The sequence below is a fragment of the Catharus ustulatus genome, chromosome 4 (genome assembly GCF_009819885.2).
Source record: "Catharus ustulatus isolate bCatUst1 chromosome 4, bCatUst1.pri.v2, whole genome shotgun sequence".
Classification (NCBI taxonomy): Eukaryota; Metazoa; Chordata; class Aves; order Passeriformes; family Turdidae; genus Catharus; species Catharus ustulatus.
The window spans coordinates 14013868-14033173 of record NC_046224.1 but is presented as its reverse complement, the minus strand read 5'-3'; the positions used below and the strand labels follow the sequence as shown (position 1 = coordinate 14033173).

Sequence of the window (19306 nt, the reverse complement as noted above, 5' to 3'; positions counted from 1 at the left end):
CTGGCATCATGTTTTTCACAGAACCAGATGAAGAACATGTCACCTAAAAATGATAACCTGTTTTCTCAGAGTCATAGTACAGCATAGTTTTTTTCCCAAACCACCTCAATAGTCTCATCTCACTCTACAATGGCTTAACAGTATAAAGAAATGACATTATATATTTTTGGATTAAGTAAAACATTAAAGAAACGTTGAACATTTCTGATTTATGAATGATTAGGGGAAACATTTAATTAGTTCTTAAAGCAATAATGTACATAAATTACTTTATTTTATTATTGTTATGTAAATATAATTAAAGATGGAAATAGAGATACAGTGAAATATTTTACCTCATAAGTATAAATAAATAAAAATGTGTCATTACACGACCTTGAATGTGAAAGATCTGCCTGAGGAAACAGGTCTGTTACATGGTACAAAGCATGAGAGGATCATAATACTAAGTTTTCCTGTCTTTTGCAACAATCTGGAGTCTAGTTATATAGGTCAGGTGTTGGAATAAATGAATAGGTGATTTGATTATAAAATTTGTACTTTTAGCCAAATAAAAGATTTCACTTCACATACGAAATCTCCCACAAAATTCTAATTTGTTGGCAATATTTACCTTTGAGAGTATGGTGGCTTGATTGCTAGAAATATTTTAGCATTTCACCTGATGTGTCTGTCCTAAGTTTAGGGCTGAAAATGCATTTCTGTGCTCTGAGTACAAAAATGGTGAGAATATGGGTTAACAGGTCGTAAGATAGCAGTGCAAAAGGATGTTGAGGGCTGTCCTTGTGATGTAAGCACTGGACACAAAGTTTGAGGTGATATTTAGCTCAGATTCTCATTTCATGATGGACTTATATGAGCATCTCCTCCAGCAGAACGTGAAATTTCCGTGCATAAGCTTTCCTTGCGTTTCTTAGGTAGGCTGTCACTCAGAAAAGCGATTCACTTGCTCCATTACTTCTTTTTTGCCTGGGGATTTTTGGCCTTGCTGAGCTGAGAAATACAGAGTTGAAAATTGTCATTTTTTCTGCAATAGCAATGCAGATTGTCAGGTGGCAAATGCTGGTTACACGTGTGGAATCGTGTCATTACAGGAGTGATGAATTCCTACTTAAGTCTTCAGTTGTTTCTTCAATCAAATTAATATCCTAAATCATTAATATTCCCTTCTGTAGCTGTAGAAACAGGACTTGATGCTACAGTTTAATCTAGGTCTTCCTGCTCAATGATGTGAAGAGTAACATTGTCACCAGGGCAGGGTATTCACACTTCTGTTGTTTTCTTGTCTGCCTGATACTTCAGTGATACCTTGGAGCTTCATATTTATATTCAAAATCCTTATAAAAGAAGCAGGCAGGTACCCAGAAGCTTCAATTTACATTTAGGATAATAAATTGCACTATTTGAGGCATTTTTTGGAGTTCCATTTTGACCCCTCTTTCTTTTCATGCCGTTTACTCAAGAGGAATAATAGTGCTCTGGGAAGTGCTGTGTGTGGCTCTCTATGGAATTTTGCCATTTTGAAGATATTTGACCATGGAAATGTAAAATAGTGATAGTCTAGAGATTATTACTCATGTCTTCTGTAATAATCCTGACAAATGCCAGATTATCTGATAAATAAAGGAATTTCCAGGGAAACATTAGGTTCATCTTCCTGTGTTATACACAAACACTTGCCTACTTTCCTGCATCAAGGAAGTAAAAATTCAGTGTCTTCTTCTAAATATACACTTGTGGATTTTGCTGCTTTTAGCTTTGCACTTTGGTTCATTTCTGCAGTTACTTGAGTTGTATCGTTGTATCAACAATTATGAAAAAGAAAAAAAAAAAGGAAAAAAAACCCCTGCAGCCGTTTTCAGCTCATGTTGTTCTTGGCACGGGTTCAGTTCTGGTGTCCAACTGGTAGGACCGAAACTTGGTGCTTAACAAGTGCCTGTAGTCAAAACAGTTGGTGTGTGCGAGCACAGATCTGGTATTTGCTGCGGCAGGTCATCTGCCGGATTTTTCCCCGTGTGCAGAATACCTAATCACGTTGCTGTGTTTCTCTGACGGCATCTGTGGCAATGTGAATCGCTTCACGTTCCAAAAGTACATGTTTACAGTCGTCGTAGAATCAGATTAAGTTGGCAGCCTGCTCCTCTCTGTAAGTGGCTCAGTTTACATTTCTTCTTCTAGCAGGATGTTTTGCATAATTTTGCTGATCCTACTCACTTGTAGACTTTGTGAAATGGAGAATCGTTTTAGTGGGTTTCTGTCAGAAAGCGAAGCCTGTGTTTATTGTAAATAAACACCAGCGGAATGGTGGTTATTTTAGCACTTGATAATTTCCCAATTATGTCATTTGACCTGGAATGAAGCTTGTGATTGTTGAGCAGTGTTTTATGCAGCAGATCAGTCCGGGGGTTGGAGCTGGCAGTTTATTTCCTTTGTCAGTTTACAAGAAGTATCAAAATGAAACCGACTGTGCTGTTTCCTTTCCAGTGCGCAGTGCAAGAAGGGTGGAACGGTTTGCGGATATTATTTCCAAACTTTTTCAGCTGGACTTGGAATAGTGTTTTGTCAAAAAAGCTGGTAAAGTTATCCTTCAATCTTGCAACATTATGCTGTAGTTTGCTAACATCAAATACGATTTTATTTTTATTTAACCTCACGTACTGGGTTTTGCTAGTGTTTTTTCAGACTGTGGCTGCAAAATGAAAGTGCTTACAAGGTGTTTATGAATTCTTGTTATGAACCAGCTGCCAGTTCCTGCAGGATGACACATTTCTGCAAGAGTCTAGGTTGTTCATTTTCTGGTTGCTGGCTGTTGCTTTTTGGGCATGTGTGGGTTTTTTTCTGTTTTGGTTTTATTAGGATTAATGCCAAGTACATTTGCAAACTTTGAGCTGGGCTCAGTACAATGTGGTAGGTTTCATTTACTGTTTATTGAAATTGTAAGTATACATTGCTCAACTTTGCACAGTGAAAGGCTGTGCAACAAAGCACCTCAGGGTATAATGTAAATAGAAGAACTGTAATTTGTGCATAGGTGGTATATGAGTTACCACGAGTAACATCTTCATCAGTGAGATACTAAATTTCATTACTATCTGCTTAAATATTGTAAATGGGGCATAACATTATTCATATTGTTAGGGGCAGTTGGATCAGTTACTTTATGCTATTCCAAGTAAAAGGACTATGATCTCAAGTGTTGTGATAAATACAAGCTTAAAAAGGAGTTTTATTATTCCATAAATGTTTACTAGCAGTAAATAGCTTTCTTACCTTTCTGAGTTTTAGCAATTAAATTGTTTGTTTTTACTAAGTGTTATACCAAGTTATAATCCATAATACTGGGTCTCTGAGTTATTCATAGGTCAACCTAAAATCGATTTTTGCTTGAGGCCTCTTGCACACAGGAAGTCAGATCATGCTAAACAAGAGTAATGTTTCAAAATTACTCTGCTGACAAAGTTTTAGTATCTGTCGTCTGACAACATGAAGGGATAGGGGTTTTTTCTTGCTATGTTTCAAGTATCTGAGAAAAAAAAGCTCTGAAGGAAAAATTACATTTTTGCTCCATGGTTGTCTGTCATATTGATGGAGAAGGCACTAACTGGGCAAAAACTTTTCACTTGATTTGATTAATTTTGAGTAGCACACGTTGGGTGAGAATGTGGATGCAGGTGGGGTATACTAAGAAATGAGTTTTTGTTTTTAGTCCAGATTAGAGATAGCTGCAGTTTCAGGATCGCATAAAGATCTTTTTTGGTAGGAAACTGCAATGTTTGACATATTTTACCGGCATCATATTTGCAGTTGTGTCATTGTAAGGTTTACTGTGAGCTAAGTGAGTGCTTGATCTTGTGTATAAGATTTGAGGCAAAAATTTGAAAAGATACTTTCTACTCAGAATGTGGTTTTGCCTCATTTTCCCACAAGCTGTGCTTGTGGCTCTGAAGCTCATGTTGCCCCTCTATTGCTTTGGTTTTTTTGCTTATGATTAGAAGGAGATGTGGCGTTTCCTGCAAAACAGCTGCTAGTATTCCCTGGTGACCCATCAGAAAGGATCCAGTGGAATTACAGATTTAAAGGCAGACCTAGAGGACTTTGGCAGCTGCAGCAGAGATCTGGGGAAAGGCAGGGCGTTGCATTGTGCAGGAGGCAGGAAGGAGGATTAAAAATGGAGTATAAGGGCATAGGAGAGGAGCTCTGGAGATTCAGGCAGGGACAGTTAGGTCTCCAACAACATAAGGGCTTCACTTCTACAAACAATTCAGATTTGACTGAGAAAGTTGGACTATATCCATGTTTCCATAGGACAGGGAGAATCTCCTGGAATAGTTTAGGATCATTTGCAATGCTACTAATGCAGAGTTTGCAATACGCCTCAGAACTTTATGGAGTGCTGGCCCTTCAGACACTTGTACTGAATAGAAAAAGTAACAGATATTGATCAGAAATAGACTCTATAGAAAGTGAGGTAATTCAGTGAGAGTATTAAACTTTCCTCTGAGATTAATGCCATTAATACATTAACTGTTTGACAGCAGAAGTCACATGTTGCTTGTCACTTGCTTGCAGTGGCTGTGCTGAGACAGCTGAAGGTTTGTAGAAGGATTACGTGGTAAATAGGATTGTAACTTTGATTGTGTTCCTATGCTCTTGGATCTGACAGCATTTGGTATTTAGAAACAAAACAGGACATATGTTGTTATTTATGGAGAACGTAAGCATCTGTTTGGAAGTATTTAAATGAATCAGAAAAATTATCTTTCGAACTGGAGCACATATTCATTACATTGCTGAAAAGTGTGCAGAATTTAGGTTAGTATCTTATCAGTGATGATAACTGATTTTCTAGTTGACTTGCTTCATTTTATCATTTCTAGGGTCAAAAACTTTCGTTCTTCTTTACTTTCATCAACATCCACTGTATCACTGGTGTATGTGAACAGGGACAGCCATGCCCACAGCTGTGTGAATACAAGTTCACCTGCTCTACTAGATCTAATCTGTCTACATGTGAACTGCAAATGAGCATAGGAAGTGTTACAGTTGATTGTCTCCTGAATGTGTTAGTATGTGAATATTTGATTTTATCACAACTGTTTGATGTGCAAATGTCTTTTATTTTCACATTAATTTCTTGCATAGGCTGTATAATAGTAATTTGTACATTATGTGTCATTCCTTGTATATATTTAAAATAGGAACAGACAAATTGGTAAGAAAAATTTTAAAACAGATTTGATCACAAAAGTCAATTTGATAGAGTAGGCCACCACCACCCTGGTTTAAGCAGTTGATTCTGACAGCTAATGACCTTTTTTTGTCATATACTCCCATTATTTCTCTGAAACATATTACCAGTATCTAAGGGTGATTGACTACAACATACATTGTAAGGAATGAAGACTCAGGAGGCAACTTGATAGTTCTTGAAAAGGAATATACCAATATTTAGTTACAACTGATGCCCTCACCATTGAGATTTGTCTGGGAATTCTCACCTTTGTCAAATACAGCCTCTTGCAACCATGCTCAAACTGGGGATTTTCTGCCCCTTTGGAGGGAATTGCTCTTCCAGCTCTCCACTGCCATACATGCAAGGTGTTGCTGCCATCTTCTTCTGCTGACACTGAAGTGTCATTAACTTTTGTGAGGAAATGTGCTGATTTTACCCATCCACACAATGTTTCAGAAGACCTCTGGTTGTGTGGCACTGGCTATTTACTTTTTTCTCCTGTATGACTTTACTGAGGTCACAGTTTCCATTTCCATTCTAAGAAATTTTAAGAAAAAGTGGGTAATGATGATACTCAAATGTGCATTGGTGTCTCTCTAAAAGGTGGAAGACTTTCAGTAGGTTGGTTCTGATCACAAGAATGACCACCAAGCTGACACACTCAACTAAAATAAGCATTTTTTCCTTTCTGTATCTTTTAAGTAAACATCTACTGCCTAAAGAAGTGGGATGCATTTTATTATATTGTCTAATTACGACAGTACCTCTTCCACCATATTCTATGTTAGAGTAAAAAATCCAAGGTTAATGTACTGGTTTGCTTTTGGGAACTAATAAATTGAGAAAGTTGTCTTGGGAAAAGCACCAAACATGTAGCTTGACTAAAAATCCAGTACAAAAAGACTATTATAAAATAACTTTCTATGGCATGTGATACTTAATGACTTTAAAATATAAATTTAGATAATCAGTATCTTGAATGTTCATCTTTACAGAAGATTAATTTTAATAAGAGTAATATATTTAATTTCCAAACATATCCATAGGGCTGATACTGATGACACAGTTTGCTAGAAAGCAGTCAGGCTTAGGAAAATCAGTAGCTGTGGTGGAAATTGGAGTAATTAATCTTAAGTTTGTGTAGTATGCATGTGGAAAACGTTTTCTCCCAGGTTTTACTTTATATATGGTTTGATTTTGTTGGTAGCATAGCAGTTCCTTTTCATCAGTCCTCAAGTAATTAATGGGAAAATTGCAAATTTTGATTAGCCTACTTAAAATTGATTAAATAGATGCTGAGAAGATTGGTAAATCTTGAAACAATAACTATTATTTAATAAAATAAATAGTCTGTGAATGGAACTGTGCATTTCAGAATCAGATGTGTGGCTTACACACATATTACCACAAATGTTAGGTGAAATTAATGTAAATCCACTGCATCCTGCAAAGGACTTTTAAAGGCAGAGGCTGTGCACTGAAGTGTGTGGTGGGGTGAAAATTGGCAAGTGATAGGGAACATTTTGGGAGTGAGGACAGATACTTTTGTATTTGAAAAAAATTGAGATTGTTTGGTTCTTCAGTTGCAGGAGAATCAGGAGAGAATTCCAGCATTGGTAATTAAAGTTGTGAATGGAAGATATGGAAATGCTTGATCTTAAATAAAAAATGTCTTTATTTAGTCATTTGAGATCTAATAGAAACATTTTGGATTTTTTTTTAAGCATTTCTCTTTGTTCTTGAGGTATTTGCCTATTGCAAGTTAATCATGGTTGAATCCTTCTGCTACTGGCAAGTTTTTACTTGTGAGGATGCCAGACAAATTGTCATGTTTTGATTCTCTCTGGGAAAATTTTTCTTATTTGTTCTTGAAATGTCAAACTAGCGAGTGCAGGGTTGATGACGCAAATTTAAAGCCTTCCCTTTACCTGATCTTGGTTGACTGGGTGATGCTGGTGAAGCTCAAAGAGTAGCATCCACTTGGATTCTTCAGGTTAAGTGCTGAAGGCTTTAGACAAGGAAAAATTGCAGCATGTCGAATGAGAAACTCTATCTTGTCCAAAGTACTTGATCTGTGGTTACATTTGATTACTGTGTTGGTTGTGGGGGTACCTGCCTGATCCCTGCTGTGATCAGGCTCTTGGTGTATGGGCACCAGCAAACTGGGCTCAGTGCCAATGAGCCAGACTCTGCTGCTGGGACATTTCCTCTTTCCCCAGCCCGTCCCTGCCACCCGCTGCTGCCTTTGGCTAGGGAGCACCGGGGCTGGCTCGCTGCAGGGTCAGTGGACTGGGGAAAGGGTTTCACAAATGGGGCCAACAGGGCTGTTCAAGGTTTATAGCACTCCTCAAAAACCTTGAGGCAAAGATCAGCTCCTGTCTGTTGTAGTATTTTATAGTTGTGTTGAAGTTCACAGCACAAGCCTGTTGCTTGCTGCACACTGATGCAGCCAGCTGGCCAAGCATTGGCACTTCTGCCCTGAAGAAAAATACGATTTGTAAAGAATGGCCAAAGCAGTCTTTTTGCTTAACAGTATGATGGCTAGGACATTTATATTTTAGAACATACTAATTTCCAAACAAAATAATTTCACTGAAACCTGTCTGTCTTCTGTGGGGTAAGCCAGGTATTGCTTTTTTGCAGTGCTTGAGAGGCCTCTGGTGTGAGCGTGAGCAGTGCTGACCTCCAGATGCCGTGTTTATTACTGAGAGATAAGCTTCCTGGGTTTTTGCACATGCCATTTACTCTGTGGGGAAAAAAACACAACTTTTATCTTGAATGTTGCTTGGAAATAACCAAGTGAACCAGGCAGAGCCTGCCTCTCTGGAAGGGCCAGGAGTAGTAGACCTTTTGCTGCTTTTCAGTCTTCCTGTTGTTTTCCTTACACTTTCTCATTAAAATTGAAACAAGATAGTCATAAAGTAAACTGCCCACTAACCAGGTCAGATGAATTAATAATAAACCATTATAGGAGCAATTGCATATCTGTCACAGAGCATTTTACTGATCATCTTAGCTGTTACATACTCTCCTTTCTTCTTGGCACAAAAGAGCTGGGACAACAAGTATACCTCACACAGATTTTCTGGTATTGCCATTTATTTTACTATTTTTTACTTTTTTTTCAGAGCACTTCATGAAGCTGATTTTGTCTAATTATCATTTGGCTTGATTGCATTCACAACAGTAATGAACTAGTGTTCTTTGGAGTGATGAAAATCATTGTAACTAGCATAGAGAAGAACAATTTCCTCTTTCCTGACTTGTACTTTTAATTTTAGCCTATGACATGTTGTAAAATTCATTTCTTTTCTGTTACAGAACGAAGACACAGTTCAATGTGTAAACCTTCCCCTTCTCCAGCTTCTCCAGCCTGTAATTCCAGGACATCCCTAGTACAGATGAAACCGAAATCCTGTATCAGCGGCCATACCCCTGTCAGCAGCAACTCAAAGCCATTCAAAACGCCCAAAGACAATCTACTTACCTCCAGTAGCAAACAGCACACAGTCTTTCCTTCAAAAGTGTCACGAGATAAACCATGGTAAGTACCAAAGTAATAGTTACCAAAGATCACATTCAGATGGCATTCAAGTATCACAATCATCAAAAAAACCTGTATTCTCATTTTACCTAAGTTTACAGTTTAAGCCTCTGTATTTCGAAGGAAGGAAACTGGGATATTTTTAAATGAAGAAAAAAAATATATAGGAAGAGCAGGAAGGACTGGATTACTTTTTCAATGTTCCATCAAATGTGTTTTTCTAAGATGCATATAGCAAGTGAGGTATTGACCCAGTTTGCTATCTTTAGGGTCCATCTTCCATTACACTATCAGCCCTTAGAACTGATGCTTTTAAACAGTTTTACAGGATAATTTTTGCGGAGTTCTTAATATTGGCTTAACTGATGTTCATGAAAACTTACTGGCTGTAGTTAATTATCTGCAATAGCAGCTGCTGTTGTAGTTCATTTTGTATTTTGATAATGTTTGATGCCTTTTAAGATGACAAGAAAATTCTGGCTGCAAAATCACTATTTTGGGGATGTCTTACATCATGTGCTGTGATATATGTACACATACAGGCTTTGGGACTGCTGTGCCCATCCTCCCGTGACTGTGATGATAGCAGCAGAGCTGCAAAAAATATAAATGACAGCAGAACTGGGTCACTATTTTATCCCTTAAGAAACTGTTTTGTCTTCATTATCTACAGAAAAGATGCTTTGTGATTAGGCCATTAGGTTGGTGACTTGAGGTCTGGGTTCAGTTCCTGGTTCTGTTGTGCCTTGGTCTCTTCAGCTTCAGGTCTCCAACTGCAAATTGGAAATAATGAGACTTTTTTAAGATTTATCTACTTACTTTATAAAGATCCTTCCCTTTTATATGTGATACCTAGCATAAGAAGGTCATGATTTTAGGTAGGGTTTCTGGACACAACTGCCTTAAAACAGTAAATCATTTATTGCAAACCGTTCACTCATGAGACAAAGAATAAGCTCAAATTATGTTAAAGGCATTACTCATGCTGTCTGCCTGAAACGTGCACAAGTTGGCATGATTTCAAAGACAGCAGCTTCTGCCTAGCTGTAGAATTTACCTTGCCCTGGAAAAATACATTCTTCCTATAACTCTGGACCCACCATCTTTTTAAGCATGATGAGCATTATGGGCAATTATGGGATAGAATTCTGAAAATAGGAAATCTGATTGTTTAGACTATACACTCACACGTTAACTAGAATAGCAGAATAGCCTCTGTCTCATCTGTGTGTAAGTAACTCATTTACTACTTGAAACCAAATATTATTGACTGTATAGTGGCTTTTTCTTCTGTATGTTGGGGTGGAATTTTATACAAGAGAGAATTCTTTTATAGGTCTAATTAAAAGAAAATCAGAAAGGACTTCAGAGTATAACACTATTGACTATAAACCTATTTCTCCTCCTGTTGCAGACAGCAACTTACATATCCACATTTCAACAGACTCACTGAATCTATAAACAATATCTTCCGTTCTGGCTACAGATGTCATTCTGGCAGTCAGTAAAAGCTGGAAGGGAACAAAATAACTGAGCATTTCCACCAATCACTTTTCCCTTTAATGGGAACATCCTAAATATTAACTGATGATTAACAAGGTAGATTTAACCATTTGAAAGTATTGTACTGCTCTGTTGATTTGGCAATAAATATGACAGTAGTTGTACCCATGAATTATGTAATTCTTGCTGCCATGCTGGGAGATCATACTGCAGTTTTGTTTTGTTTTGGAGAAAAATGAGGCATATAGTAGTTAAAGATAATGTAATTACCACAAAGCAAATCACAAAGCATCTGAAGTGGAGATCAGTGAAATTCTCTTGCAAAATACAGTGTTAAGTGCCTTAGATTACATGACTTGTTAAAGAATAAAATCTGTCTGCTAATCATTGCAGGTTATAGAGAGCTGACAGCTAGCTGTTACAGAAGAAAATATTTGTTCCTATTCCATTAGAGGATTATAATATTTGTTTAGAATACCAGAAAATATTCAGCAGATCTTATTTAAGGTGAAATTATTCATAAAATGTATTGTTTTTTAAGATTCTGTCTTCCATTCAGCTGCTGCACAAGCCATAGAATTTCTTGTCTTAACTTTTATGAAGAAATACTCAATTGACACAGAAACATTTGTCTCAAAAATGCAAATAGTATTCATGGTGTAGCCAAGCGTGTTGTGGTTTATCATCCTCAAAAGCTTCCAGGTCTTCAGTGCTGTTACATTGTAATTTCATACCAAGCATTTATTTGACCTAAGTTCTTCCAGACAGTTGTCAAATCAGCTTATTTCAGGAATTATATCACTTTCATGATTGCTTGGAGCAACCATTGTTGGACTGGAGCAACCATTGTTGGACTTACCTCATTCTTTTGTACTGTATCTCCTTTAAATTTCAGTTGTTACAATTAGAATTTTGGGAATGGTGTCTGCAACAACATAGCCCAGGTCTGTCTGTTGCTGTGCCCGCCTTTGTGTAGATCCACCTTCTGACGTTAAATTTGTTGCAGTTTTGGTTGAGGCATCATTTTACCCATTGACCAAGTAGGTCTTCCTCTTGTTCATGTCCTGTGTTTTTCTAAGATGTGCTCCAGAGGTTCAGGTTGCTCCATGGTTAATGCTTTAAAAATCACAATTGGAATGATCAGATAAAAGAGATCTGAAACTGTTCCATTTTTTAGCTGCTGTTTTAATACTTCCCTTCTTGTAGTTGGAATATAAAGTATTTGTGAATACATCATCCAGAAATATCTGTCAGTTCTGTTTTTTTCCCCTGTATCTCTACCATTGTTGCTATTAATACAGCAGTGCTTAGAGATGGAGTAGAGCTGGAGCACCACTGCACTGTGCACAAGAGAAGTGCAAACCATCATTTTCTGCAACTTGCAGTCAAGGTACTAAGAGGTATAGCAGAGGGTAGAAAGTGGAGAGAAAAAGGCAAAGAATTGGTATTAATAATAATGAACAAGTGATCATAATTAGTTAGCGTAGTTCAGATGCTTACCCTTTATAAAAGGCATTCCTGCAGCCAGGAGCTCTCTTCCTCATTGCTGACCTGCCCAAAGGATGCTGCTTTGCTTGCTGTGCCTCAGCACAGCTTCTGGGTGCTGCCATGGAGGGTTTAGGTGCTGTGATGCTACAGGGTGCTCATTTCCACATACCCATGGTCCTAAGGCAGCATAAAATTGAGGTAAAGTGTTGAAGTAAGCTGGCACTGAGAAACCAGCTGAAGCAGATCTCCTTGGCCTTCCTCCACAGTTTAGCCTGCCAGAAGTTCTGAAAATGAAAAAGCAAGATGGAAATTATGTGGTTTTTCATCAACACAGAGAAAACTGACTCTTTCTGTAAACAGAAAAAGGATCCCAAAGGTTTACCTGTGGAAAATCCTTTAAAATTTATGACGTCACTTTTCAAAGTATTTTTTAATCATCTCTTGGCCTTTATTTGTTTGTATTAGGAAATAACGATTGTTCATACTGAGGCTGCAAAAGTGAAGATAGTCATGATTTAAGGATGTTCCTATTGCAACCATGGAAGCAAAACTCAGCAGGGTTAACATAGACCATATAATCTAGCATTAAATCACAAACATTTTGTACATTATAGTGGCAGTCCCAGCAATGTAGAATAGAGCAATGTTTTATGTTTGTAAATGTTAGTGAATTTCTTTTCTCACAAATTTGAAGAGTTGAATGAGTGGCTGAGCTTTTAGAATGCATGTTATTACAAATGATGAAAACATAAACCCAGCAAAATTACATGATAGGAAGGAGTAATAATTTTTAAAAGCCAAGAGAAAGGAAAACAGAAGTAAAATGAGCTACAGATATGAAAAGTGTTGTGATATACTACAGTTATTTTTCTTCCTTGCTGGAAGGGACCTACAATGATCATCTACTCCAACTACCTGACAAAGCGTGGGAAAACAGAAGGAAATGTTACCTTATTTGAAAAAGAGAATGAGCTTCTAAAGCCTGTTGTGACCATGCACTTTGTGTAGTCCTCATATTTGAGCCTTTTTCTGGTTCCCTTCTAATTCATCAACATTGGTATTGTACTGCTGGTCAGCAACGCTGGGAGCCATATTCCAGTATTAGTATAACCAGGGACGTGTGAAAACTTTTTCTTACTTGCCATATCCCATTTTTGATACAAGCACTACAATACAATAAAACCTCATATCGCTTATTCACTGTAACCACTAAATATTTGTCACTGTTTTCCAGTGTGTTGTTTCCCTGTATTTCACTGCATACCGAACAGCTTGTTATTCCATGCGTAACTTTACATTCATTTGTATTAGAATGTCTCTTTGAGTTAATGAATTTTACCAAACACTCCATACTGCTTTTTATAACTTTGTGTCTTCATTATTTAGTTCCCCTCAATCCTGATTTCATCAGCAAATGTTATCACCAGTAATCTCAACTTTATTTCTCAAGTCCACTGAAGTTTTTGGTCATGTCAGACTTGGTAATGATTGCTAAAAATGCCCCTAGCAAAAGTCCCCTAATGAATCATCAATCTCTGAAAAACTAGATTTGAATTTCATATTGTTTAACATTTGCTTTTAGATCATTCTTATTTGTGTTTTGTAATGCCTTTCAAAAACTGTAACGTTTTCCTAGTTATCTTTGTCAGCTTAACTGGTAACCTCATCAAAAAATGAAACCATATCTCTTTGCCAGAATCTGATCCTCAGCAAAATCATGTTTATCAGTTTATTTTTATTAGCTTTTCTAGTATTTATTCCAAGACACTTTGGATTGGGTTTTCAGCATGGATGCAAGCACAGCACTCAGCTAGCTTCTCTGAGATTCCAAGATTCAATTAGAAATCAATATGCTGAGACCCAATATTGCTCCAACTCTTTTGGAACCCTTGGCCACATTATGCAGATTCCCCTATGTAAAAAGAAAACAAGCAACCATTGCTTTTCAACTGGCACTTTGCACTTACTGAAGGGATCAAAAAGCATTTTTATCTGACTGGAGAGAGTTATCCCATTTCTTCTTAGTACAGAGAAATAATGAATGTTTCTGATGTGTTTGCTTTGGTAGTAAGCAAACTTATTGCCTTTTAGGTAGATGCTGCTATTCTTGCTAGAGTTTCTTTTGTCAAGTAAACTTGTCTTTATCGAATAGATTTTTTTTCCTTGCTTTTTATATTTGCTGCATGTTGTTTTTCTAACTGTCCCTTTCAACAGCTGTCTTTAAAAATCTAAACAAGCTTATTGTTTAAAAACTCCTTTTAAAATACAGTAAATAAGATAAAAAACCTGGATTTTCTTTTTCTAACAAACTTTTGAAATAAATCCTCAATTTTTTACTCAAAAAAGTCTGTTTGGGAAAAGAATTCTTTATAACCATCAGATATAAATATAAATACTTGTGATTTATTTACTTTTTAAGACTGAGTAGTTGATTCCAGTCACTGCTCCTGTGGACCTTCCAATTTGCTGTTTGGTTATAAATTCATCTATGCTAAGACTAAACTAGAGATTCTCACTGTTGAATACAGTAAAAAAAAAAAGTGAAATTATAATCTGTAGCTTCTGAAATCATAAATATATTACTATAGAGTACCAGGAATCCTATAGAATGTGTATGTCCACAAATACTGGAGTGGTTTTTTTTTCTGCTCCTACACTACAATGAAACACATAATGAAGGTTGACTTGTTGATCTGTAACAAAATGAAACAAAAATATTCCCTCCCCTGGGCATTTTTCATTATCACAGTGATCCATCCATATGTGCCCTAGGATCTGAGATTCTGAGCACTGCAAAACAGAGAAACCCTGTTCATTTTTATTAACAATATTTCACTACTAAACCAGATCATACATTTGATTTTTTCACTGAATATTAGTATTTTGAATTAAGGTAGTTCTTAGAAACTGGGCATGAAGATTTGCTCCTGTGATTTAATATAGTTTATGTAGAGTCAAACTACTTAATGTAAAATTCTTCTATTTTCAGAAAATGTCATTGCCATCTGATTAAAAACAAAACCACAATAATTCGTATGCTGAGATGTTACAGTTTTTGCCTGCCATTTAACTTAATAAATTCAGAGCAGTTTGAAAAAGGAGAAGATCAAATCCTCTCTTTCATAGCTACATATTTGCATTCACTGAAATACTTAATACAGTTCTGATTTTGTAAGGTGCAGTTTTTGCTTAATTACTGGCCAGTGCTCTACACTTCACTGCAGTTGTATCTGTATTCTGACTAACTGCTGCATTTATAGTACCGCTGGAGATACAAGGTTTATGTTATTTAATTCCAACTCCAGAAGATGTCTTGATGTCTAAAACTTCTTCATAATTGTGCATACTTATTGTTTATATCAATGTTTGTACATTTTCCTATGTTAAAATACCCTTAGAATAAGGCTTATTGTCTTCAGCAGCTACAGAGAAACAGAGTTTGGTAGGAGCCCAGGAAATTCAAGACTTGAATTATTTTGGACCCTGCCTCGATGTTTCCAAAGTGTGTCCCATGGAGAATGCCATCTCAAAGTCATCTTTTTCTGATTGTGAAAACTCCACACCTGTTAAACATTCCTTCTGTAGAGAGATGCAGCAAAGGTGCCATTTTTCAGACACAAAAGAGTGAAATGATGTGCGAGTTGTGAATGGGGGGATGTCCCTAACCATACTTGCATTCTGTTATATTTTTTATTTGGGTCTGTTTCAGTAGGGAGGGGTTTGTAATTTATGTATTAACTGGTAGTCACAAGATATCCAGCTTTGGAGTTGTTGAGTAGATAAAAAGCTATCACTGGTTATTTCCTCATGCAGATAGAACCCAGAAATATTAAAATACTGTTGCAGCTGAAAATCACTTATCTCAATCTTTTTTGCTGCCAAATTAAGAAGGTAACATTTTTTAGTGTCAGAAATATGCAGTGGTGGTAGTTAAGTTAGTTACTGCAAACTTTACTCTGAAAAAGGCCAACTAAGTTAATAATTATATTGAGAATTTTTATTTTTAACTCCCTAAGATTTTATTAAAATGCATTGTAGTAATGTTCAAGTCATCAAGGATTTTAGTACTTTTAAAGGGACAGCTGTTAAGATTTCCGTGCTTAAAATCTCTTTTCTCCTTGTTTCCAGAACTTGTATGTCATTCAGACACATCTGAGCAAATGAATTATTTTTGTGTTTGTTTAAAAATATTAATATTATTAGCAAACTGCTTCGTTATCATGGTGAGTTTAGTACAGCATACACATATCTGGTATGTGCTTATGTTAAAGGCATGAGTCCATATTTGTAAGGGGTATGTTTTGCTTAGTACCAAATACTGATTTTGTTTATGAATAATAGGGGAGTGGATCTTAAAAAAATATGAAAGTTCATTTTCATAATTCTCTACATTGCCAGGCTTTACAGATACCTGGCTTTGTAAATGCTTGATTAATAAAAATAGTCAATACTGGTGCCAAGTATTTCATTTTAGTCTACTCTTAAGATACTGTGTCACTTGCTCTGAAATTCTTGTATCTGTGGAAAGGGATTAAGTAACCATAAATCTTTGGTGCAGAAAATACCACATGAATATTTTTCTTTGATTTTGCAGCGTTCCTGTTCCAGTAGTCAGTCTAGAGAAAATTCCTAACCTAGTGAAGGCAGATGGTGCCAATGTTAAAATGAATTCTGCAACCACTACCACCATCACTTCCTCCTCAGCTTCTTCATCCACCATACCTGCTCCAACGTTGGTTAAATCTGGTTTGACATCCAAGTCAGTGCCACCATCACCAGAAAAAATTCTGAATGGCAAAGGAATTGTAGCTCCATCAATAGACAAGAAACACCAAAATGGCACTAAAAGCAGTAACAAGCCTTACAAAAGACTTTCAGGTAAGTGATGTTGTAATTCACCTTTTGTGGTAGTCTATTTTTCTTTGTTAATGCTTCTATAGCTCATAATGCAGCTAATAAAATGCTGGGTTTGGTTTGATTTTTTGCTGTAAGATACCAGGTTGCATGTATGAAAATGGAAGCTTTCACACTCTTAGCATGTGTAAAGTATTTTCAAAGTACACATTCTGTTTAGCTTGAAATTGCTGATCAACTGGCCAAATACAAATTTTTAAGGAAGTAAATTCATTAAAACAGAAAGGCAGAAGACTTCATGCTGTTATGGGATTTGAGTCTGTTTACAACAAAGGAAAATGTGCCTTGGTTGGGTGACCTTAGTTCAGTCACGATCAAGTTGAACAGGTTTAAGACACTGGTTTATCCTCCAAGTCATGATTTTTTAATGACTTTTATTTTTTGTTTGTTTTAGATTTGAAAAAAATTATTTAGTAGATATGGGAAATGCTGGAGAAGTGTTAAAAGTCATTATTTCCCTTAAGCCCTCTCACCCTGCAATTCACACGAGAATCTTGATCTTTCTCAGGAAGATAGGACAGCAGAGTTGAGAAAATTACATTAAATGGGAAATGCTTTGCATGGCCTTAGGCAGGATAATTTTGAGGATGTAGGTCCCTGTCCAAAGCTGCCACCAAAGCAGAGAACACCACATTGTGGGAGGGCAGAGGCTCTGGTAGAAAGATTGTCATCCACTGGGAGGAAGAATTCTTTTCCGTGGTGTTCCCTAGAGGTGACCCATGCCAGCTGTTGGGCAGCGAGGAGAGAATTTGCTCCTGAAAGCAGAAAACAGATTTTTGCTCTGAGTGAAAGGAAACAAAGTGTTTTGAGGGTTTTTATTTTATGGGTTTTTTTAAGTAAAGTAACTGACTCAAGTTTACGGCTGAAGAAGCTGTGCAGGGTCTATTCATCAGCTGGCAGTACTTTGTGACTCGGGCAGGAACTTCTTGTGTGTACTGAAAGGCTAATTTTGCTAATGGCAGCATGAGCCGCATTAGATCGTCGCTTTGGCACAAAGTTAGTTCACATGATTTCTGAATGTGCACTATGAACCAGTGTAAGTTGTACAAGATAAATGCTTTCATTTCCAGATAATGAGTGTGTCCTATTTTTTGCCTGAATATCAGGTTTATTTTTTTCATTTTCTCAGATTTGGTAGCTGGCCTGTGGTACTGCTACTTTGGCTGGTTTTCAGACCAGTGTGAGGTGTTTGCTAGGGCTGTGTGGGGCATGGAACAATGCCATTGCCTGAAAGGATTCAGTACACTGATTGCTTTCTTAACTAGTTAAAGGTGGCATATGAGAAAACAGAGCTGTTGTTCATTTATAGCTTTTCACACCATGAAAAAATGTTACAAGAGAGTAGCTTAAGATTGTGCTTTAACCCTTACGTTTTACTTTTTAAGATCCAGTATATTATTCTAATAAAAACTGTATTTTACACTTAATTTAGAATATTGCTTCTTTTTAACCTGTTATTTCCTGCAATGGTTTAGATGCTGAATTTAGCTAATTTAGTTAATCAATTCAAAATTCCTCCTTGCGCAATTGAAACTGTTAGTGGTTTTCATCATGTCACTACTTAGCACTGCAGGGCTGTGGATGATACTTGTACAATTTTGTGCAAGTGCTTGCAGAAATGTGTTCATGAAGGAGAATCAGTTCTGTAAGGCCTTCCTAAAGCTTGTTGACTTTTTTTGTGGAGGTGGCTGTGGCAGTGTTCTTTCTCTAAGATCTGACTTGCAGTGTCTTCTAGGCTAGGAAACATGGTAGGAATTTCTGCACAGGACTGATTGAGTACCTGGATAGGCATATGTTTACTTTTATATGGTTAACAAATACTCAGAACTGAGACCTTTTTTTACAGCTCCTCTGTCATGAGCAGACTTGTGATCTGTTCAGTCTTACTCCCATTGCCTTGAGTATTGGTGCAGCAACACAATAATTTAGGGATTATGCAAATCATGGAAGTCCTGAGAGCATTGGAGATGAATTGACTGTAGATTGTGTGTCACTATGATGTATTCCTCTCCATTATTATACAGGATTGTGCAAAGGCTGAGAAGAGATCTTGGAAGGTCAACGAGATGATTATTTGAGATATCCCGTATTTTCATTCATTTCGTATGAAAAGGATGAAACTGCAGCTAAGGGATTGAGGTTTCCCTCAGTCTGCCTCCCTAGAGCTGTACGGATGTTAATTTTTGAAGCTCCGTAATAAGTTTGGCCAGTTTGCATCTGTTTCCTTCCCTTTTTAGCAACCTCTGCTGTCTCTCACACCATTTCCCTGACTGTGATTGAAGTTTGTTTTTTTCTTTGCTGAGAGCTGGTGGTTCTTTGTATGATGAATGAACCTGCCCTCTTTTCAGGAGCTCTGTCCTTGTTGAGAGAGAGGAAACAGCTTGTGGAACCACAAAAGACAGTCTGTAGCTGCCCAGCATAAGTGGATCAGTGTTTTCTAGTAGCAACTGAAAAAAAAAATAAATTTTTTCCTAAATCTTCCTTAGTTCTTGTTCTCTTTGGGATAACATTAAAGAATGCAGATGCCCAGCTTATGCCAAGAAAAAATGTTCTGTTGCAAACAGAGGTTTATGACGGTTCAGTTTTGGCCCTTGCTCTTCTCTTGGTGAAGTTACAGCAAATGC

General features: G+C 36.9%; 1 protein-coding gene across 8 annotated transcripts in view; it reads left to right on the top strand.

Moving 5' to 3' along the window:
• The window catches only part of ATXN7L1 (ataxin 7 like 1), a 111760-nt gene that overhangs the window by 71392 nt on the left and 21062 nt on the right, over window positions 1-19306 (top strand). For 5 of the 8 annotated variants that reach the window (XM_033057816.2, XM_033057817.2, XM_033057815.1 and 2 more), the window contains 2 exons: window positions 8555-8777; window positions 16363-16646. In XM_033057816.2, the coding sequence (XP_032913707.1) occupies window positions 8555-8777; window positions 16363-16646 (507 nt within the window). Of the gene's footprint in view, window positions 1-2035; window positions 2147-2484; window positions 2575-8554; window positions 8778-16362; window positions 16647-19306 lie in introns of those variants that run through there. The other 3 variants (XM_033057819.2, XM_033057818.1, XM_033057821.2) reach the window with 3 other exon arrangements.